At 37.8% G+C, this 24,924-nt stretch overlaps 1 protein-coding gene across 1 annotated transcript in view; it reads left to right on the top strand.

The window, feature by feature from the left end:
- Positions 1–24,924, top strand: part of CNTN1 (contactin 1) — a 271,298-nt gene that overhangs the window by 219,709 nt on the left and 26,665 nt on the right. Inside the window, exons 15-20 of the mRNA XM_076331302.1 lie at positions 1,912–2,032; positions 5,276–5,434; positions 8,663–8,812; positions 12,376–12,446; positions 17,354–17,588; positions 21,221–21,324. Coding sequence (XP_076187417.1) covers positions 1,912–2,032; positions 5,276–5,434; positions 8,663–8,812; positions 12,376–12,446; positions 17,354–17,588; positions 21,221–21,324 — 840 coding nt within the window. The remainder of the gene's footprint in view (positions 1–1,911; positions 2,033–5,275; positions 5,435–8,662; positions 8,813–12,375; positions 12,447–17,353; positions 17,589–21,220; positions 21,325–24,924) is intronic.

A 24,924-nucleotide genomic window follows, 5' to 3' on the forward strand; every position in this document is an offset into this window, starting at 1 on the left:
GTATTGAAGGTCTTTGTTGTTCCCTAGAACCTTCCATGATGATGGCACTAGTTCTTACACCTAAATATTTAGCAATTTCTCTTTAACATATCATTTTGCATCTGAATTCCTTTTATTCCTGCATGTGAAGGTTTCAGGATTGCAGTGAGTTATGTCAGTGTTTGTTTTTTAAAAAAAAATTGTATTATTTCTGAACAATCTGCAGTGAATTGGGAAATCTTAATGTTGCCCCTTTCGGTATAGTGTGGTATAAATCCATCTGTTAATCTTTTGTAACATTTTGATTTCCATTAAAGCAATCAGATATATTTTGGAGAGAACATTTGGGTTTTTTTCTGAAATACCTTTATGACTAACACATATATAACCCTGTGATTTAACCTAGTAATCTTTTTCTGGAATAAAATGCAGGAGAGAGAAGCAAAATATTTCAAGTGTGTTATTTTTAAACATTTATATACATGTCTTAACACAAAATATGTTTTTCATTAAGAATTCCTGTGGTGTATATAGTGGTCTCTGTTCTACTCCTTGTTTTACAGGTGCGCATCTAGTTACTCAGTGGGTTCACAGAAGTGTCATAGGACAAAAATACTTTATTCAGTTTGCCTATCTGTACAATCACAGGTAGCAGCAGATAGTGGACCTTACAGCCATCTGAAAACATAGCTATATGTTTTCCCAATAGTCTAGCATTGGTGAAGAGTGCTGAGGAAAGATTAGGGTCTGTGATGATGATGATGAGTGTATGAGCCTCGCTGAACGGTAATTTGCTTCCCTGGAGGTCCTGCTGCCGTTTGCCAGGGAGCAGCGAGAGCTGAGCCGGGGGGATAGCACGGCCGGCAGGGCAGGGGCCTCACCAGCAAGGGCCCCATCCCGCTGGGCCTGAGGGCGGGGAGCAGGGCAGGTCTGGTGGTGACAGCCAGGGCCGGGCACGGCCCAGGGGTGGCTGGGCAGGTCCATCATGAGGAGGCCGGGTGGCAGTCGGGCTGGGAAGTTAGCTGGCCGCCCAGCATGTCAGGACCAGCAGGGCCCACGGCCAGGCTGGGCGGAGCCATGACGGGAGCTGTAGTTCTGGCGGGGCCAGAAAGGCAGTGTTTCAGCTCAACAGCAGCTCCCGCAGCAGGGGGTTGGCCCTGGCTGAGGCCTCACTGCAGCGCTGTCTGCGTGCGCCCCATCCTGGGTCGCCGAAGGACAGGGCTGCCCTGGACTGCGCTGTCTCAGAGCCATCCCAGAGGCCCGGCAGCCCAGCTCCCGCCACAGGGGTTATGGTTACTGCCATTGTCCTGTCCATCGCCAACACCACTGGGCAGAACGGGGGCTGGCCTTTCTAAGGAGCTGTGACACACGTTGAACATAATTGTTTCTTCACAGTCACTGCATTTTGGTATCTCTTTGGTGCATCTTTATTTAGGCTGTGATTGTAGCCTCTCTGCGATAAAAACGTTCGTACTGCTTTAGGCTTGTAAAGGAAGAGCCAAACAGTGTCCTGCTCTGTTAGTAGGACTCCATGACATGTTCTCATACAAACGTGCATAAAAAAAGCAAGTAATGGTATGGAGGAATCATCTGACTGCTGCTCTTCATGAAAAAATTCTTGACTAAATTTAACGTTCAGATATGGGCTTGAAATAGTAAAAGGGCAATATTGCCTTGTGAAAAATGCATTTACTAATACGTCTGGTTTTTTCATGTCTGGTAAAGAGCAGCATGTCTTCAGGAAACACAGGACACTTTCAACAGCTGTCATATAAATCAGATGTATCTTTGAGGGTGATTCATGCTCGAAGTAAGCACTTGCTCTTTGGAAATAGCGGCCACTGTCTATCAGTTGGGAGGGATGTGTAGACGGGTATCACACAGCTGTACAGAGATGTTTACCAGCTTCACTACCTGCTATTTTTGTAACAGATTAAATCCAACGGTGAGCTGCTCATTAAAAACGTTCAGCTGCGGCACGCTGGGAGGTACATGTGCACTGCTCAGACGATTGTTGACAACTCCTCGGCTTCGGCTGACCTTGTGGTAAGAGGTAAGGTTCTCCAGGTAAAACAGAAATGTGGCTGGTTTTCACCTAGACAAGCAGTGTTTCTGATTGTTTAGCATATGTTATTTCTCATCAAGAAATGACAGAAATCAAAATGAGAAGTGCACAACCATGCAAAATCCTTGAAGTCTACTCGGGGTACTGATTCTATTCCAGACATTTAGAGGTCTAACTGAGCGCGTGTTTTCCTTATGTTAAAGTAATTTTTAGACAGTTTAATTTGGTGTTCATTATTAAAAATAGATTTTAAGTATCATTTCAATGTATCCGCTGTATAACATTTTTAAGAAGCCGCTTCTGTTTTCTCATAAAGCTTTATGTATTAAATTATTGTGTATAATACTAGGCCTACATTAAAAGGATTCCTAGTTTTAAAATTACAGAAGCCAGGACATTTGGGTTAAGGTTATCACTCCATTGTTAACTGATTCATGTCTGTTAAGTATTACTGCAGTCTCAAAACACTGTGCTTGCTCATATAGTACGTATCCTACAAGATCTGTTACAATGCATGGTTTCAATAGCGTGAGATAATTCATGTCCTTTGGGCATTTTACTCTGTTTTGCGCCTCCAGGTATAACATGTTCTGGAGTGCTAACACTCTGCAATGAGCTGTAATGCTGACAATTCAAAGCAGACATAACTTGTACTTGGAGCCACATTACTGTCATGTTTTGCCCCACATTCCAGTTATACTGTAGAGCTGAACAGCAGCTGAAGTATAGCTTGTGCCTTGATTCTGAATTTCTGTCATTTGGGGATGTTGTGGACTTCAGTATTTCTGTATTTAATTTTCTCTGGGTATTTGAATTTTAATAGAAGTTGGTTATGAGCAATCCAATAGTCAACTGACATACATTTTTCCAAGGATACTAAATGGGAACTATTCCTGGATCTTAGGAGAAGAAACAATCAGGAATTTGATTGTCAAAGTCATAGGCCATAGCCCAAAAGGTTGTGTAGAGTGGTCACGCTTATTTGTTTTTATGGCGTATATATTCTTTGAGGAATCAGTCTAAACTTGAATACTTTTGGAGTCAGGAATGGAACTGCTTGCTTGTTAGAAGGATAAATTAATTGAAACAGACAAACAATGATGTATGGTAGTATATTTGTTTGATTCAGTTAGTTTCATTTGGTTCCTTTTCTCAGATTTATGGAGAAAATAAAGAGCTCAAGAGCTGAAGACATATTTGGCACACTGTGTGTTTAGATCTGATGTAGAAATCTCATTCCATTCTTTCTGTTGAGTTGTTTTTGTTTTGGTTTTGGTTCCTCTGTAAATACTGCAGAGAAATATATCCTGTTATTTCTTGTTGGTTTTTTCGTATGCTCTGGGACTTGTTCGATCAGATTGTTGGATAATTACCTGAATCTTGTTGACATATTATTATCTCTGAATGTGGAATCAGAAAATACTTCTCAATAGTTCTAATGCATTGTCTCTGTTTTTACACATTAGTTAATATATATCACGTAACTGTGCATCATATAAAACAGAAATATAATAACAAAACTGGAACAGTCAATATGAAAAGAATGATCTGAAAATATCTATAGGCCAAGTTTGTAAGTAGGTACTAAGCTTTGGGTTACAGAATTACTCTAAGTTTGAGATTTTTTTAGCACAGCTTACAGAATCTTGTGGTGTCTTTTACAGATGAAGATTCCTATACTCACATATGTGTGCACCTGCATCACTCTCTTTTTAGCTTTCTAGTCTATGAAAAAGTCATCTGTGCCTGTTGATCTGCACATTTTAGCCTCTCTTCTGGGGACTAAAGCACAGCACAGCAACAATAAAAAAGTTACTCACATAAAGTGGAGGTATGGGAGTAGTAGTAATTAGAAGAAAAATTTTAAAATTTAGAAAATGCATTTAGAAAAATGCAAGCATTCACTCCAGCAGTTTTTGCCTGTTATTATTGTTCAGAAATAAACCAGGTGAGACTTGGTGAAGAGATGTAATACCATTTATTAGGTTTAGTGATACACCTGGAAGAAACAGGCAAGTTTTAGGAACAAGCCTATCTCTTCAGATCTGAAGTACAAATAACAAACTTAAAGCCAAATACAGATTGAGAATAGTTGCTGTTATTTTAACATAGCTATTTTAAGTAGTTGGTTTGAGCAGAAATAGTGTTTAATACTTGAAAAGCATAGAGATGAGACTAGCTTAGGACAGGCAACTTCTACCTGTAACGATTTAGCTGGTTGTTGGGAGCATAATAATGTGCCATCAAGCCAACATCTGTATTTAGTTCATGACTTTTTATATTCACTAGCACTATGACTTTTGAAATTAATCTTTGCAAGTATCTGCCTTTTGAAGAAAAAGAAAATACTCTTTAGAAATTATTTTATAGGTCCTTCTTGATGATCAAGACTGAAAGGGCAGAGGTGGAATGGCTGTTTTGTGAAAAATGTTTTCCCTTTGGCAACTCGGTGCTTCTGTTCCTTGTTGGTGGTCTTTGTGGGGTTATTCTGGTGCACAGAGGTTGTTTGATTTCACCTATGTAGTTCGCAAGACTGCTTTTAGTTCAGTGGGTGTAGTGGATTCCGCATTTTGGCATGGATTTATCAAATTCTTGTTGTGGGAAGGCTTTTGTAGAACTGTAGAGAAATGTTGCCTAGTTCTGCTTTCACGCAAGTTATATTAGTGTGTAGGAAGTTTTAATCCAATGATGGGTTTACCACATTGGGTTAATATGAAGGCCAAGAGAAATGTGAAGAGGTCTACAGAAATGTCTTTCAAGATACGGTTTTTCTCCAATACAAGTACAAGATTTTCCATATAAATTGCAGTCAAGGCCAATATGGCACAAGCAGAAGTGTAGATGAAAGATGGGCCACCAATAAGGTCATCATTAGGTGGAATTTAGGAAGGAAGATTCTGTGTATTTTTTCTGACTCTTGAGTTCACTGTTGTTTGAAAAAAAGAGTAGCAACAGTTTCAAAGTATTGGTTTTTTACTTAAGGAAATCACAATATTACTGCTTAGGCGGGAGTCATGGAAGTTTCATTTGGTAGTTGTTACATGCAAGAGCATTTATCCTCTGAATCACTCTGCAACCTATTAAAATGTATATATACATTTTCAATCTGTTCTTAAGTAGAAAGTGAGACTCAAAAGCCTTGTATCTGATAAATACAAGTAGGAAAGTTAGTGAACTTTCATTTTTAGAGTATTTAATTTGTTAATTGAATTGCCAATGTTTTTTTCTCAGGTCCTCCAGGCCCTCCCGGAGGTATAAGAGTAGAAGAAATTAGAGACACTGCTGTCGCACTTACCTGGAGTCGTGGAACAGACAATCATAGCCCCATTTCTAAATACACTATCCAGTCAAAAACCTTTCTATCTGAAGAGTGGAAAGATGCCAAAACAGGTAAGAGTAATGCCAGAAGTAATAAGATCAATAGGTTTTAAAGTGTTTGATTGTTAGAAAACTCAGCTAATCAGAAAATAGTCACACTAAAAGGAAACCAGGGATGCTATTAATGTCTGCTACAAGGTTTGGAGGCAGGTACTGTCCTGTCAGTGTGTTGTCAGCAGGTTTGTTCCTAGCACTTGGAGGGCCTGAACTGAATATCAAGAAATACAGAAAAGAACAGACCAGAGTTTTTACCTGGTTTTTGCCTCTTTCCTTGTTGCTTGAAACATTCCACATCAACTACTAGAATCGTAAAAATTTATTTACAGGTTAATTTGGATGACAAACGGTTGTCTTCATGTCTGTATTTGTTATGCAGGAAGTTGTTTAAAATTGTCTGCTTTTTCCTGGGAGCAGACTAAGTTGCAGTTGCGTTAAAACTGGCACCTCTAGAGAAAACATAGCTAGGATTATCCTTCTAACCACTGGATGTCATCATTGTGCCACATAATTGCAGTTGAGGAGGCACCTACCTGAATACAGGGCATGCCAATACATATTTTTTTGCAAGATTTAACATAAATGTATAAATTATGAAAATATTTTAAACTACTAGTATCTTTGAATGCTTTATGAAGGATAACATAGCTACAAGCTATACAGAATTGTCGATATGATTCATTATGCCACCATAATAAATTATAACCTAAGTGCTTTTTTGTGGAATTAGAGCATCACATACTCAGCATTTCTAAATACTAAGAATATTAATAGTTTCATCTATTGTCTTTCATTTAAGTTGTCCTTTGAAACTACAGAGATAGATGTCTAAGAAATAGACTTTGACATATTGACCTGAAAATCTCTGTTACATTTTTAGAGTAAAAAGTTAAAAATAGTAGGCGTACTCCAACAGCCAGCACTAATGTATGACTTACATTAAAGTAGCTTGGAAAATAAACCTAGAAGGTTCCCCAGTCCCTTCCTATCTCTTATATCTTGTTTAATAGTTTCTGTAGAATAGATTTCCTTGAACTTTAAAAAAAAAATTCATGTAGAAATTAGAGCTTTTCAAATAACCGATGATTTGCTTCAGTAACAATATATGCAGGAGGGAGGATCCTTTTATACCAGCCTCTGCTTTTTTCAGGATAAATTATATTTTATTTCCTCTTCATTTTTTTTTTCTTTTTTATTAAAAAAAAAAAAGGAATTAGGAAGAAACGAGGTTATAGGAAGATACTGGAAAAATTTATAAACAGGGGGTGGCAGCTCTGATACTGCTTCCTTTTGTGCTGCATGTTACTGGAACTAGAAACGTGTAGGAGATACAAGTGTTGGATTCAGATCTTTGCGCTGTCTGGTTCAGAGCAGACACTTGAACCCACCTCTCTTCTCAGGAAGATTCCCTATTTGCAGTGTTATAGGCATGATGGGATGCACTTCTCTGCATCTCTGAAGTTCTGCTTCACAGAATTAATGAGATAGTCATTGAGACATGCAGTCAGACTTTGAGTCTTACGCTGTAGCATGTTGAGTGGGATTCACATCTTGAGTGGGACAGGGAGGAATCTAGATTGCTGAATTTCTTTTTTAAGAAGCGGGCAGGCAAGATATAAATTACTCATTTCTGAAAAGTTGAAAGGAACTATTCTGGTGTTTTCAAAATCATTGCTTTTTCATTTGAACCACACTGAGTAATTTTGATTAATAGATGATTCCCTCAAAAAATAGGTAAAATCACCATAGTAACCATCACTGCCACCACTGCAAGCTTTTACTTAATTTCTGGGCTCCTCCCAGTTTGGCTCAGTGTTCACTTTCACCTGAAAGAAGCATGATGAACAGCCCAAACTGATCTCTCATCAGTGTTTAGGCTATCATTTAATGCTGCTGATTTTCAATGTGTGGAACAAAAAAAATATACTTTGGCATTGCACTTTGGAAATATTGTTGTTATTATTGCTACTACCATTATTCCCAAACCAAATCATTCATCTCAGGTTGCATAATATCGAGTGTGTTTTATGAAAGAAGTGTATTCTACTTCACAGTATGGAAATATGTATGAATGAGTTATGTAATAAATTATTTACATTTGTGTTGCTCTTTCCAGTTAAGGGGATCAGATTGTCATCATGTTGAGTATTCATAATTATTCTGGGAATTTGTGGCCCAGTAAGATTAAATGAAGAGATTGAAAGTAGCCCAGGAAAAGGAATGCCAAACTTACATCATGGCTTGGATGCCATAGGAGGTTTGCAATGGCTCTATTGACTGGATAGAAAAATAATTTGAGTAGGGATGAGGGAGGGTGGTGGGCAGGTGGAAAGACAATGGAAAGTGTTTTTCGTTCTCCTTCAGGGCCTCACTTTGGAATGAACAATTTGATGATCATTAGGTAGAGGAAAGTTGTGTCACCATCCAGTGCTTACACTGCTGTGCCTGGGGTTTTTTGCAGCTATTACATTCATATTTTAATTCCAAATCAGCTGCCTTCCCAGTGCAGAATATCTCATTTCTCATCTCCCTCTGAACCCAAGACTAATTTGACAAACAACTCTTGGCCCATGCAATGAATGAAAATCCTCTGTCTTTCTATAACTGTGGACAGCTACAGAAACAACCCCTATTGTCTGTGAATTGTAGACAGAGAGTCATGAGTTACGCATTTTATTTATGGTAAAGAAGCTCATCCTTATGACAATAATAAGTCTTTTCGCAGGAATTACAAGAACACTTACCTTTGTTGGATCAGAACTAGATAGCAAGTTGTAACATGCTCACTAATAAGGTGCACCAAAATATGACCACATTTTATAAAACACTCTTTAACAATTGCTCGAACCCTACATTTGCACGTCTAGCCCTTGTCTATATCATGAATTTTTATTTTACTGTTTCTGCATTCCAGATTTCTCATTGCATTTGTTTGTAGGTAAAATGAACTCCTACAACTACAATATGTAATTAGTAAGGATACCTCATAACTACATGTACTTCTTTTGCTAGTTCACACCCAGTTAAAACTTACAAGTCTATAAGGGTTTATCCAAGATAGTGTCATGGTTTCCAAATTCCCAGTCACTGCTGTGAGTACTCCTGTAAAATGTGGTATTCCTAATATACAACATCGTTTCCTTCAGTTAAAAATAGTGGTAGCTTTGCCGAAATCAACCACATTGTTGACTGACCTTATTGTAAGAATGCTGGTTTTTAAAGCGAGTTCTTATTTTTTTTTAGAACCATCAGATATTGAAGGAAATATGGAATCTGCTACAGTGATTGATTTAATTCCATGGATGGAATATGAGTTCCGGATAATAGCAACAAACACATTGGGGACAGGAGAACCTAGTATGCCATCACAGAGAATTAGAACTGAAGGCGCTCGTACGTAAACAGAAAATGTCAAGTTTTTTAATGTGCTTTTTAATTTTCACATTTTTATTAATTTTGTAATTTTGTTTTTTATTTAAAAAAAGCACTTCACAAGATGCAAGTCTAGAGCGTGTATTTTCAGCCACACGCTACTATAGATTTTAGTAAGCAAATACCGGACTGTCCAGATGCGATAGCATCAAAGCAGACAGGAAAGAAACATCGTGGTACAAACGGCAAATTTGCCTCCATTGCTGAAACAGAATCGTACTGTATCTTTCAGAGATCCCCCACTGTATATCTATCAGTCAGGCTGTGTGTGTATGAATGTACGCACATGCTTGGGACCAGGGTACAGGACTTAGGAAAAAACATGCATGTGTTTAACAAGGAAAATGTCCATTTGCTGTTTGGTTTGTATTCTAACTAAAGAATACATGACAGGATGTGTGTTACACTGGATAATGCCATTTTTCTGTGATTGAAGGTTTGGTCTTGTGATTTCTTATTCCACGTCAAAGATGTGACATTATCTGACACAACATATGCCCTTATCAGTCTAATTGCTCAGTGTTAAAATCTCAGAGCATATTTAAGGATATCCTTTAGGCTCAGGCATGTCCTTTTTAAAATGAACTCTCCAAAATGAGGAATTACATGTTATTATTCAAGATAATACATTCTGGTTTGACTGTACAAAGGAGATAAGTGCGGTGCTCTAGGAGGTAATGTATCACTGCAAAAAGACTGTATCCAACAAAGCCTGTATACCAGTATATCCTCCTTAACACATATTAGCACCCATGTGCAACCTAGATATATTTACAATTGTTGTCCCATAGCTTGAGATTTGAAACTAAAAATGCAAAACCAAAGTGTAAAAATTAATTTTTGCAATTACACCTGCTAGGTCATTGCTTTGATTAGACAGCATTTTCAAAATAAAATGTATTTGCATTGCAAATTTCAAAACATTTATTAAAGAAGACCCACATTTGGTCCATTAAAAAATCCGTTGCTTAGGGAGAAAGGAACTACAGATTGGTTAAATTAGTCTGGACAGGGAAGGAAAAACCACAGAACTTTAATACTAAAGTAAAAGGAAATTACTGCCTATAAAATTGACTATTAGCGTCATACGTTTTATGACTCAACAGCTGTATTTGAAGGTCCAGGAATCTAAATGAGAAATCTACACGTGCTTCTTGGAGTGCCTGGTGCACAACAGACATTTTTGAAATATCAGGAAAGAGACAGAAAGGGAGGGGAAATAATGCTCACAGGTGGAATAGTGGTAGTGTCCTGCAGTTTGCAGTGTGCCATGTTCATGGTATTTGTTGTAGCCTCCCAAAAAATGGCATATCCTCCAGTTTTGTAGCAGGATGCAATGCTTTTGCAAGAGGTAGTCTGTTTAGTCTGTTGTCTGATTCCCCATGCACAGCACCGTTGTCATCTCTGTCAGACTGTGAGACATTTTTGGTGAAACAAAGCAAAATGTTAATGTAGTCTTCCTAGGCATTAGTCAGCATTTCTTGCCATGCCAAAATAGGGTGTAAATCAGTAACAGTTTGCAGATGAACTTCTGTGCCCAAGTGCATTTCCTGCCAGGAGCTGGAATTTGTTATGAGCAGCAACAATAGGATTTGGGTTGCGCTATCAGCTTCCAGGGTACTACAGAGTCAGGACTGCATGTGCATTTTCATGTAAATCTGAAGAAGGTAAATATTTTATTGCACAAACAACAACCCGTATCCACACTTTGTAGTTATTTTTAACATTTGTCCTGTCTTAAACAGCAACAAACAGTGCTGCGTCTTTGCTGTACTGTATGAGTGACGAATAATGTCTGTTAAACTCAAATGTTATCAGTGTCTTTTTCAGTTTTTAAGTCTCTCTTCTTGTAGATAACTGGAAGTTCAGTAACATTTTTATTAGCATGCTAAGAATGTGTGCTATGATTTTTCTTTTTAATGAAATCTGCTTCCTTCATCAATAACACGTTTCACAGTGATTTCTTGAAAGTCAATGAATCAAAGTCTGCTTTTATGTATTTTAGCTTCTGGATGCATTAGAGTAATTGTCTAAGTCTAGCTGTCTAAATTAGTAACCTGGTCTTAATGGAGAGAGAAACATGGGTTTAACGGTTGAGAGAATGAGGGAGATTCTCTTGAAAAAGGTGATTTGTAAGACATTAGACAGTCTTTTTTCTCTTCTCTGGCAGCCTGTGTATCTTCTTTGACTACTTAAGCATGCTAGCAAACCTCTGCTTCTAACTTAGCACTAAAGTTACATGCTTATAATAGATAGTGTGACTACTGTGTATTTCAGTAATAACAAGGTCGAGTAGTAAGTTCAAGCTTCCTCTTGCATTGTCACGATATGTATGTTTAGTCTCATTCTCCACTGATTTGTTTTCTGGAAGGCCACAAATAAATAACGCAAACCATGCACTGAATGCTGATTTCAGTTTCAAATTTATTGTTACGTGTTTTTATCCTTTCTGAAAACATGAATTCTTCTTTGCCTTGTGTTTCTCCTCAGCTGACCCTCAGAGAAGGCCTCAGCAAACATCTTATTTAAATAGTGGGAGAGCACTTAGGAACTATCCCCTTGCTATCTTGTGCATTCACTGATTAGTGGAGAAAATGCCTGATCATTTAATAATTTTTAACACAAAGAACATGTTCATGTAGCTAGGGCACGTAGCTAATGCATGATTGCCTGGGGCATGCATTTAATGCACTGTAGGTAGGCCATCATTTCCTAAGTTTTCAGTGGTACTTTCAGTGTCCTTAGTATTGAGTGACAGCAAATAAACACATAAACACCGTAGAGGATAGCAATAGAATCATCACACTTGGCACAAAGAGTCTTACAGAAATGAGAATACAGGACTGATTTGTAATGGAGTCCTTGAGAGTATCCTGCTTTACCACTCAGCTGTGCACTAATGATAGATCAACAGATTTTATTTCATTACACAGAATATCAGTGTAAAATGCAATTAGTAAATTACTAAGTGCTATGCCAGCTTCGCTTCTGAACATCTACCCATTCTGAACATGCCAATCAAGAAGACACGTGCCACTAATCTAGAATAGGATTAGGATGCCAGTGCTTCAAAGGTATATCCATGTATTTAACATTACACATTGTGAGTAAATATATTGAAGTAGATGGAACTAATCACAGTCTGTTAAGGCAAATACACGTGCAAGTCCTGGGTGCTTGAGCCCTTGGCATACCAACATCTGAGGAAGCGCAAGAACAATATACGGTGCTTCTCTTAAGACCTATGAGGAGTGTTCTGTTTCTGAATATTCAATTAAATCTTTATAGAGAGTATGGTTGAAAAGAAAAATGATTGCTAGCTATGGTTAGAACTGGCATGTTTCCTGCAGCAGTAGCTGTACATTAGTCTTGGCAAGACCACAGACTCTCACAGCTATTACAGACTATCATTGTTTTAATTGTGTGTGCCACGTGTGCTCATTGGCCCTGCTGGTAAAAAGACTAGTAAATAGTACTGACTGCATACTTTGTAGTAATTTTTCTTGTCTGTTCTATTTTTCTAGCTCCTAATGTGGCTCCTTCTGATGTCGGAGGAGGGGGGGGAAGCAATCGAGAGCTGACAATAACATGGATGGTAGGTATTGCACTGAGATGGCATGAAACCTATACTTCCTTGTGTCTGATCTTGCTCCTCCTGAAACCCATGGATGGTTTGGCACTGGCTCCTCTGAGAGCATGATTTGTACACAATATATATAGGTTTTCAGACTTTTCTCATAAAAATATGTAAAAAGGAATGAGGAAGATGCTAGTTTAGATGTTTATGTATTGGACGTTTCTAAAATATGATCTAAAACATTCTCTGAGTATGTTTCAAAGAGATTGAAACACATACTGACTATGATAATGCATTGATGTAACTGCATCTGAAAATTCTGCATATTGTATCTTTCTTCGAGCCCTTTTTGAAGTTACAATCTGAATAGCATGCAGATTTGATTATTACAACTAAAAGTATAACATCTTAATTATGACTGTAATGTGCTGTGCACAGATTTACAGGCATTATTTAAAAAAAAGAAAATACATTGCCATTCTATAAACTAGCCTGTCATAATTATTAACTGGAGTTTTAAGGAAATTCTTGTATATTGACATTTTATAAGTTTTATTTTATGCTAATGTGACTGGTAACACAAAACAATGTTGCCTCATACCACAATTTAGCCATTCATTGATATCCATATACTGATGTTGTTCTTTTCCTCCAAGCCATTAATTTTTCTTGAATGATTATATATTAAGCAAAACAATAAAAGGGGAAAGGGACAGAGATAAAATGTTAATCACAAAAATAATGGAATGAAAAGTTCAAAAAATTACAGTGTTATCAAAAAAGCTTTTCAGTAAGCAGTCTTTTGAAAATGTCATCTCTCTCGTGTACTCTAGGTATTCAATCCATGATATTTTGTCTTTAAAAAGTCTTGCATATATAGCTATATATATAAATGCTGTCTTCATTCTGGTATTGAAGCAGTGGGTTTTAAAATTTACCTATACTGTGGGGAAAAAAATGGTTCTGAAAACAGGGAAGAAGGGAAAAGAGACAAGAAGATAGGAAGAAGGCAAAGCCCAGAATAAGAGAGGATAAGAATTTATAAGCAAAGTTGTTGTGTAGGCAAAAGTTGCATGGAAGAGAGAGTTGAAGTCTTCTGAAGGGTATTTGGGAAAGCTAGGGAGGATAAATAAAGCAAAAAAAAAGCCTATCTGGTTCATGTCAGAGCCTATCAGTATCCAGCAAAAAGAGTTACAGAAGCATTACCTCTGGCAAAGAAAGATGATTAAATGTTATGCTTGAAGAAATTACCAAGTTTATCTTGCTAATGACCTCTCTGTTCACCTTCATAAGGCTGTGAGGCACATAAGATACATTACACCATTTGTGTCTTTTGGGGAATAGTTTGTTTCAGATGTAGCAGCTTATTTACCCCTATGAAGAGTGCTTTCTCTTGTGGGAAGTAATATAAAGATGACATAATTCCAACAGCAACTTTGTCATTGTTGTATAGGGATCATCCTTATGAACGTACAAATTTTAATTCATATGCCTGTTTCCTTCTTTTTGTACTTAAGGTTGATCATGCCTCTTTGGAAAAGTTCTCAAGTATGACACAAATAGTCAGCCACATGTTTGGGCTAGCACTTTTGGGCTTTCCTGGTTTTTGGTTTCTTGGGTTTTTTTTAATTCAGTTCAAAATATTTATTCAGTCTTCCTAAGTATTTTAGCAATGAATTTACCTAAAGAAAAAATTTCTAAGTTTCTGAAAAAGGAAGATCTACACTTCTGTTAAAATATATTGAAAAGGTTATTTCTTAGTTCCACTAACAACAGGTTAGGAAGTAGATGTATCCTAATTGAAGAGCAGAAGTCAAATAAGAACACATGCAATGGACAGTTGCACAAGACCTAGATTATTTAATTATTTCTTCACAAGTGCTGTCTTATAAAAACTTTAACAAACTACAGAGCTACTTCTTGCATTGCATGTAAAGACCCATACTCATGGCATTTTCAATACAGTGAAAACTTGGCTGTGACCAAACAAAAAAAAGAAAATTTTGACCAGGAGAATAGTGACTAATGCAAGATCTGAAGTACAAGATCATTTCAGTCTTTCCTATACGCCCAAGTAGATTTATATTCCAATTATTTCTCTTACCTAATGTCATGCTTTTTACATCTGTTCTGTAAAGAGTAGCTCATTTAGTCAGACAAATTAAGCATGGCTTCAAATATTTACTTCCCAAGAATTTTCCACTACTATGTCTAGCAAGCGCTTTTGAAAAGAGGCATTAGATTTACGGAGCCTGTCTGACAGACAACAATATATCTATCTGTAAGGCTAAGATAAAGGTGTATATTGATTCCCCCAAATGTGCTGACATTTGCATATGCTACTCAAAATAGTCCTTAATTAAGAAGAGAAGAACAAAATGTATGGCAGGTTCACATGTTGCTGCCAACCCCCTTTCAGTTTTTGCTATGATTCATAAGCCCACGTTGAATGAGACAGCCAGAGATGCAATCAAAGCTCTTCTGAGTCTTGTTTTGAAAGAACTGAGAAAGAGAGCTAGGAGTGGCGTGCCCATTCTTCCTCATTTTTTGCCATTTGTCTTTCCCTCTTCCGTTTTCTTTTTCAAAGTTTTTAGTGGATACTACAAACTATTCAGCTACTTATACCTACTTATTATGTGCAGCCATTGGAGGGCAAGCTGCTTTTAACATTTTATTTAAGACCTTCCAGAATATAATTTTTAAATGCCAGTCCTGGCTTTCTAAAGTTTGCTCTGGCTGAAAATCATTCTGAGACTAGGGCTGTATCCAGGCTGCTTACTTTGTCATATGAGATATGATTCTGGTTTATTTTAAGCAGCTACATACAATGATAGATTCAGAAGACAAGCTATCGAAGGTGACCCAGTCCCTGAAGTCTTCTACTTTTTGAATTGCAAGGTTGCCTATGAATTTAAACTTAGGTACATGAAGGTGCGTTAGCTGTTTCAGGAAACTAGGTATCCAATTTTCACCTGATGTCCAGTCAGACCTGAAATAGAAAATAAGCTAAGACATGAGTTATGCCTCATCCAATAGGTACACTCAGAATATGCCTGAAACACAAAAAAATTAAGCACATAAAATAGATTATCTAGGTTTTTTTTTTTTAATTTTCATAGCTGATTTGTAGGTAGAGTCTTTGCCTGGTGGCTTGTGGTTAATGTCACAACTAGAGACCAAATATCCCCTGCCTGTATCCAGTGATGATCCTATGCTGAAGCACTGGTGTCTAGGGAGCTTCATCTAGAACCAGCTTTCTGTCCTCAGCCAGCTGAAGGCTGCCTGCTTTTAATATTGCTGTATTGTTATTCTTGTAACTTTAGCACTGATGTTGCAGAGTGGTGAAACTTTACAGCAGCAACAGAGAAAATGGCATGCAGTGGGATCTGATAGCTGGCACACCCAGGGCAGGGGTCAGTTAACCTTAAGCTGAGTAAAGTCAGAAGTCCAAGCCTCTGGTCTGATTCTGTACATTTCTCTTGGAAGCTTTGTCATGAAGAAAAGAAGTTCCATCATTGTTCATACGTCCTTATCAGACATTTTTCAAATTCTGAGTTCCGACATCTGTGTTTGCCTTAATTTTTTTCTTGTTGTATTATGTATACTAGTGTTCTAATCCATGTGTTATGTTTCTGAAGTCAAAACTTAAATGTTTCTGTTGTTCCAAAAATTCGGTGAGTTTTCACCAGAATTTTCTTTCTCAGAGAATCTTTGGAGTTCCATTCTAGTTTCAAACAAATATGAACATCAAAATTTGCAAGCTGGGGTTTTTTTTTGGCTTGTTCCACTGTTAACATGTAAGTTTCATAAATTCTTGCTCAGAATATCTCCACACATGTTGGCTGAAGTGCTACAGTAGTGGGCAAACACCTAAGGAGAATAATTACTCTCTGTTGCACTGCTCCAGGACCATTGCCTCAAGATAAGCTGTTTCATCTCTGTGTGGTTTACAGTATGGGAAAAGGTGATGCGGAAAGTTTATTTTGAAAGGATGCTTCTGGTCAGCCTTCAGATGCACTGATGAATGACATGATTTTGGCCCGTTGGGTGCACTGTCTAATACTCGTGGTAAAGGCTCCATGGACTGAGGAGGGATCACTGAATGTAAAGCTTTGGTAAATGAAGCAAAATCCATTATAGCAGACGGTCTTCTGTAATTTTGTATTTTCCAATATTCCTAGGTATAGGAAATCAGCTACAGTTTTAAGAAATATTTTGGATAGGTACCTTTAATGCTCATGCTGAAAGTGGGTGTCATTTCACTTAAACTTTTACCAGTGAGAAGCTAGGTAGATAGTCTAAACCAGCAACTGGACCCCCTCCATCATCAGTGAAAAGTGGTAGGAGGAATCATTCTTTGAATATGACCATCTCTCTTCATCAGCTATGCAATTTGCCTAGGTGACCAACTTTAGGTAAATTAATATAATTTAGGCCAGCCATGTAAATTTTCTCTTCTCTCTGTTTCACAAGAACATCTATCTCCACACACGCACATGAACCCATATACTTGCATAGTGTGTCTGTGTTACATATCTACTATCACTTGCTCCTTAAGAAAGCCTTTTTTGCTAGCTACAGCTGACAACAGTTTTAGTACACAATCATTCTTGTTTTCTTTCTGTAGGAGATAACATGATGTGTTTTGCACTGAGTTTGGATGAGGAACAAGATCTTAAAATGCTTTAGTAGCAGATACACTACTACTGCAGATCTGCATAATGAAGATGGTGTATTTTTAAAGGAAGATGGTGTATTTTTAAGGGGGGGGCGGGAACCATAGAAGCAAACCAGGAGAAAATGGAACTTTATTTCAGTGTTTTTACAATGCGCCTATCGATGCTTTCTGTGTTATTTATATTTAATTAGAGATCCATTTGTTTAGTTGGCTACAAAAAGTAATGTTTTATCTTTTGCCTCTTTAGCCTTTATCAAGAGAATACCACTATGGCAATAACTTTGGTTATATAGTGGCTTTCAAGCCGTTTGGTGAGAAAGAATGGAGAAGAGTTACAGTTACTAATCCTGAAATTGGCCGGTATGTCCACAAGGATGAATCAATGCCACCTTCAACCCAGTATCAAGTAAAAGTGAAAGCTTTTAACAACAAAGGGGATGGACCATTCAGTCTCACTGCTGTCATTTATTCAGCACAAGATGGTGAGTAAAGGTTCCAGATAAGTTTTACACTGAGGGCCCAGATCAGCACCTGCAACATCAGTAGAGAGAACCTGGTCCTTGACACCGATTAATATAGCAACATACACCTTCAGCAAGGAGAGTGTGTATTGCTCACACAAAACACTTGCAATTGTTCTGAATAAACAACTTCAGACTTTATTTTCTATGCGAAGCAGAGTACTTGGCTGTACTCGATGTCTGAATGAGCAATACACAGAAGCATTCAAGATTTTTCACACAGCTTGTTAAAAGATTTAAGAGTTTTAAAAAAAAAAGACATTCTGATCTTCATATTTCTTACCTAAAACATTTACATCGTTATCCAGCAATGTCTCTGTGATCTTAATACATGTATTTGACATATGTATGGGTTTTTTCTTCTTAACAGACCACACTAAAGCCTATTATTCGAGTAGATCAGTATCAGAATTCAGCCCAAAACTTGTGAAGGAATGATAGTTCAGTTGTATCTAGTTATATTTCAAGCATGTTTAGAGTCTAATATAAATTTTCCCTGCCACATTCTTTATTCTGGTTTCGATGTTAGAGCTATCAAGTGAATAATTTAATGAAAACCTCTTTGGCATTTCACTAAAATCTTTTTCTTAATTCTTGCTGGAATTATTTCACATGCTGTGATCTTTAGGATTCAAGTTTAAATGACATTTCCAAACTTAGCAGGAGAGAGAAAGCACTAGAAGAAGGTTTACCTTAAATCAGAAGAAATATATACAACAACCTAATTGCAACATAATCACTCAAGTCTGTTTTAAAAAAATACGGTTTATTAATTTCTGCCAGAAACCCAAAGAAGAATTGCTTATATTTTTCTTTCCATAGAGCAGAATCTCCTTCACAAAGTCAACAGATCCAGACCAAACAGCCAAGAGGAGGGATATGATAACAAGGCCACATTCTCACACTTCCGACTCTGTTCTTTACTCTGTGTACTTTATGGGAGATTTATGTTCATGATTCCCATTAGCACTAATGGGAACTTTGCACACAAATTGCCCACACACCGAGAAAAGATAAAATAGTCCTTTTGTTTCTTACAATGGTTCAGGATTCAAGCTAGCAACACTTAACTATCTGAAGAGGTTAATACTAACCCTTTTTTACAGAAAAGCATACCTTAGGGTATCATCTTCAACAGCTGCTGCAGCAACAGAACGGTTGTTTTTGCAGTTGTGTAAATGAGTTAGTAGCTATGGTGTAATAAAAGCTGTATCTGCCAAATAACATTTCAGTATCCATCCTTTTTCAGAGACATTATCAACAGCTGACTGATAAGCTCACACATATTTGTGTTAGGATTATACTAACCACGTCAGGGATGGGAGTGTGTTTGTATAGCTCTCTAAGTTCAGAGACATGGCAGAGTCTAGCAGCTCCAAAAGACAGAAGAAAAGCAAATGCACAGTAGTGCCAGCTTCCAGATAAAGAAGTCACTTCAGTGGCTGCTGATGTTCTAACATAGACTTTAGCAAAGTCCAGACACTTGGTAGAAACACTTGTGGTTAAGTGATGCCAGATCCAGGCAGCAAAAGGAATAGAAGCTCAGTGAACCTACTTCTTTTCTTTGCTTTCAAGCACAAGAGTCACCAAAACAGTCAGATTCACAGTGCTCCAAACCTTACCAGTAGTGCTCACAGCTCCTGCGCAGAGCTATGACCATGACTACTGACCATATCAAATCCAGGAACTTCAGGGTGGGTTAGAAGGAATTTTTCCAATAGGTGTAATGGAAGTTATTCCAAAGAACATTCTGCAGAGTTTTCTGCTGGCATCAGGACTTGTACAAAGTCACCTCAGTACCTTGTAGCATGCTTACTGACTCTCAGCCTTAACTTTGTATAGTTACGCTTAGAAGATAATTGTGTGATGACCACTGTGTTTTCAGTGAAGTGAACATACTGTGAGGCCCGCATGATTGCTTCTTTTGTTGGTAGAATTACTGAATTAGAAGTCTGGAGAAAAGCAGCTGATGTCATCTTTCTGGCTCAAGAGAGACTGCAAAATATTTAGAGAACATAAATGCCAAATAGGGATATAAATTATTTGGAGGTCATAAACAAGCATAAGCAGATGAAATTTTGTTTAGAGTATTGTATCAGCAAAATCCCTGGCAGTTGGAACTTTTCAGTATGAAACATTTTGGCAAATTCTGTAATTGATACAATGGAGAAGAATCTGACAGTGATTTGGGAATAGATTAGATGATCACATCTATCCCACCTGTACTTCTGTACCTCTGAATCAGCAAGCGATATTACTACCATCAGACAACACAACTTCTCAAAGGTATTAGTGAGATTTTAAAGCAATATGGTTGTACAATATTCCATACATACATAAATATAATGACAGCATTTCCACTAAGTTGTGTATTTTGTAATATACCTATGTGTGTCTAGTTATAACTGTGGGCATCTTTATCCACTTTAGTGACTGGGGAATTTCTGTGTTCCCACGTGTTTTAAGCCAAGTTCCATATCTGACAACTACTAGTCATATCTGCCATTGCTAGTAGCGAGTAATGATTGCTAGTAATGAGTGCACAGGCCGCTTGCTTATCTAAATTCCTGTCATTGTGAAAACAATTTTGCAATAATGTATCATTATTTAATTATACATTTGCATTATTAACAGTCATTGAAAGACAATTACAAAAGGTAACTTTGCATATAAGATTATTTTGTTACCTAGGATACTTTTCATGAGAGATGTAACTGGTTTTTTTCTTAACAGTGGCTGTTTTGATGCATAGTTGACTGGATGCCCAGTTGGAAGATTAGGTATATGAAAGCTTTCCTCAGCTCAGGCTGCCATGCCTGTCTGTTGCAACTTGTTTCAAAAGATTCGCGACAGAGAACTGTTCTTAGCTTGGAAAACTTTATGTTTTATAGACTTTGCTAAGTTTATGCCTTTTTAAATTCCTTACCTCACTTAAAATGCAAGCAACAGTGAAATTAACAGCTTCTTATAATTAAACTAGAACTTAATATTCTAAGCCCTGAATAAAAGCATACCACATTATAATGGTCTGTATTCTGCATTGGCTGGTGTCCAGAACTAAGAACACAAACAAAATCAACTTTGTGATGTAGGCCTAATAGAAGGGTGTTCTTGGACTATTTCGCACCTGTGTTCAAGTTTGTATGTGCCACTGGCCAGCTCTATGTCTAATATCTGGTCTCATAAAAACTTTGTATCATAATGACTAAGTGACATACACATGAATATTTGTGTGTAGCTAGCTTAAAAAATCTGATATACATAATCTGTGAGCTGCTGTCCAATTTAGTAAAAGATCATTGGATGCTTCATTCTATTTATCAAAACCTGTTTCTAATTTACACAAATTTCAGCATGGAATCTGTTGAAGCATAAAAATACATAGTCTGAGCCAAGTAATAGAATCATTGCTTTGTTTTTATAGAGTCATTTCCCATACAGATCATCACTGAATTTAAGGTTTACTCAAGTAAAAACAGATTAAAGACTAACACACTTGGCCCCCTGATACCAAGAAAATAATACGAAATACAAGCAAGTATAACAGTATCGCTGGATGAGATTGGATGCTTAATATGTGTTTCATCTTCCAGCTCCAACTGAAATACCTACAGATGTGAGCGTAAAAGTTTTGTCATCTTCTGAAATGTCTGTTTCTTGGCACCATGTTTCTGATAAATCTGTGGAAGGATATCAGGTGAGTTTAGAGGTGACACTGTATATCTTCTCATTCATTCAATTTCAGTAGTGAAATGCAAGGATAATTCCTACTCTAGCATTCTCTCTCGTAGAGTTCACTTCTCTTTAGTTGTCATTTGCTGTACAGATTTCATATCCTGAGAAACAGATTATTTTTGGTGCTATGTACCTCATTACTAAAACACTAACAAATGTATGTGCTCACTATTCAACTGAAAAAAGGCATCATTATTTCGTAAATGAATCTTGTCTCTTTGTGTTATGTAATTGAATACCTATCTCTACCTTCTCAAAACATACTGAGGTTAAGTTTTGGGTGTAATTGTCAACATGGACATGAAATTGTAACTAACTCGTGGGTCATTTAAATTCTCAGCAGTTATTAATATAATTCACCCACAAATCCAATAGTAAGTGGGACCAGGTGACAAATGCCCAGAATCCCGTATAACAGAGACAGTGCTATTGTGCAAGATAACAATGTTTTGTTCATGGTTTCTATTCTCCACGTGAAAAAGAGCTTCAAGGTATGTTCATCTCATCCAAGACTAAGTGGTACTACCGGTAAAAATTGTTCTTGTCCTTGTACAAAGATGACAACAGCCACAGGATGGGTGCAACCAGAAATGGCCGCGTAGTACTCCAGCAGGGAAGTCTTAACATCATCCATGCACAGTGGATGCTGATGAACTCTGCAGTGTACAGCCGGCTTACTTCGGCTGCACCCCAAAATAGGGATTTGGACCTTAGTTTGTTAGTGACTTCCTACATGATTTAAGTTGTTGGCTGCTTGATGGTAGCCTCTGTGCTCCAAAGTGAGCACATACAAATGTGGAGTAATCTCATAGAATGTATTTTTATGACTGAAATTTATGAATAAATGTTCTTTTAATTAGTAGTACTTGTTTCTATATTTCCTGATCTCTGTTTCTGTCTCCATGAGATTTATGTAATACTTTTGGGATACTGTAACAAGATCATAGCGAAGATCTCAATAGGAACTAGCACAGTGTCCCATATAAAGCCCAGTTCTACACAGTACACACATAAAGTTTTAAAATTACAAGCAGAGGACACTGGGGTTTGAAATTAAGACACTGACATCAACGGTAACACCTAATTTACTAAAGCAGCCCACTGGTTTGGTGTTTCATGGGTATTGTGCAACTAGAATAGGATAGACAAGTTCATGGTCGTAACTGAGAGCTGGGTGGAGTGCCCAGATCTGTGAGCTCAGACCAGCCAGCCACATAGCAGTGTTGCACTCCCAAGCTGGACAGTCTGCACAGAAATTGGGCACGAAGCCTGTGCACCCTGAATAAGCAGAACAGACACTCATCAGGCACACACCAGGGGACTTGTAGGGGTGTGGAGAGAGCAGCAACAAGGAGAGCACTGGAGAGGCTGGGATTGCAGTGGTGATAAAGCATGACTGGATGCTGAGAGTTGTAATGGGGAAGGGAGTAGGAAGGCTGGAGGGGTGAGGATGAATAGGGAAAGAACTTCGTGGGAGAACATTCCCATAGGCAACCCACTTTTGGCCGTTTTTTAAATTTTACTTTATTTTACATAAAGCCATCTGAATTGCTGTTGGGGACATCAGGGAAAGAAGGGAAGGGAGAGGATTCAGCAGGAAAGAACAGGATGCATGGAACAGTCAATAGAAAAAAGGAAAAAAGTCAGAAAGAAGCGTGGAGGATCTTTGGGCTGAAAAGAGAGTAACTGCTCTTCTGAAGAAAGGTGGGATACCCTGGGAATGGGTGGAGAGCTCTCTTACACAGAATATAGAGGTGTGGGGTGTGGCCTTACTTTGATAGCTGGCGTGTGACTTTGTCCACTTGTTCCTAGAGAAGTACCGCACTTCCACAAATCCGGTATGAACTGGGTGGCTTGAATACGTAAAGTGAGCAGTGGCATTAGAATGAATTTCTTCTCTTTTTTTCTCTTTTTCTCAAGTAACCTTCTAGTTATCAGGACTGTGGAAAAAAGTTCCCATCTGGGTACACAATAAACAGGCTGATAGGCATGAATTACTGCCCCATGGAGGTCAGTAAGGTGTTAATTCTGAGATCTTTTTCTCTAGAGCAAACCAGCCCCATACTAGCAGTGGGGAAAGCAGCAAAGGGCAAGCCTGTGCTTCTACACTGAGGGCAAAAAGAAAGTCTTGTGCTCCTGAAGATCACATCTCCCGTCAGTCCTGAAGGAGCCATGGGACAGGGCAAAAATAGAGAGGGCTCTTCTGGAAGGTCAAGGCTGTAGATAGCTTTTGTGAAGTTACAAGTTGTGGGGGAAGAAGCACTCAAACTACATTATAAAATTCCAATGGATATGTCTGGAAGGCTCTCTCTCTATAGGCATCAGGAAATATTCCAAAATTTATTTAATTACTGCTGAGCTGTAACCCAGGTTAGCAAAATCCCTCATTCACCAGAACACCTTCTCAGTTTCATTTTGGTCTTTATTATTACCTGAAAATTGCATAATTGACCTTTTAAATGCTAAAGTTTAAGAGGTGGGAGTACCCTGAGCAAAGTACCTGAAGGTATTTCACCTGTGACACCACACTTTTCACACCAGGAGGAGTCAGATTTTCTTGACACTAATGCATACTGTCAGGATGACTGCCCTCATGGTGATGAGTGTGAGCTGATACATTTTGCCATTACAGAGGAGTATCTTCAGCTGACACTTAAAGAAGAGATAAAGTATGAAAACTATCTCCATCCATATAGAGAATTTAAGATTTACGAGTTCTTTCAATAGCCTGCTAAAAGCCACAGCTCTTCAGTGCATGCAATACCAAAGACACTATCTGTATTTCCTGCTGCTTCTATGCAATAGATATATGTTTATTTTATTAAACAAATTTATCACTACTCACCACCATTGTCCCTTGTTTACTGAAGTATGCTATTAGCATTCTTTCTTAATATGAGTAAAGTATGTTTTATGTCTCTCCTATGAAAAACTTTCATGAATATGAGAGCTGTTGTTTCATGACACTTACAGAAACAGCTTCTGATGTATTTCAGTATATTAAAATTTGAATAGAGGAGAGGACCATGAAAGAGAGTGCTTTTCCCCGATTTCAGCATGGAGGGCTGCACTAATTCATGATGGCTAAGGCATTCCTTTCCCACAGATCACTGCTGGTTTATCGCCTACAACGAACTCTAGAGCTAGGGTGAAATACCCTCCTGTGTCCCCTGGGGATTCATTACCTATGGGTTATCCTAACAAGGTAAATGCAGAGCACCAGGAAAAAGCAGACTGTCCGGGGTTATTATCCAAGCTCTTTAATAAAAAGAGAGAGGGACTACTGAGCAAAGTGGGAAAATGTGGTATCTTGAAGCAATGGGGCAATTAATTCTGGTATCACTGCCACAGAGGCAAGAGAGTGAAAGAAATTTCCAAGTTATTTCAAGAGACTTTTAAAGTATTTAAATAATAAGTGAGAAGAGAAATGTTGGAATAGTGTAAAGAAGACAGTACTTTTTCTTAGCTCTCAAGAGAGTAATCTTATTTCAATTTTCTTCTTTTCCAAGAGTAGTTACAATGATCCAAATATGTAGATATGACTGTATATTAAATTAAGAGG

Source organism: Aptenodytes patagonicus, chromosome 1, assembly GCF_965638725.1.
Source record: "Aptenodytes patagonicus chromosome 1, bAptPat1.pri.cur, whole genome shotgun sequence".
Lineage (NCBI taxonomy): Eukaryota > Metazoa > Chordata > Aves > Sphenisciformes > Spheniscidae > Aptenodytes > Aptenodytes patagonicus.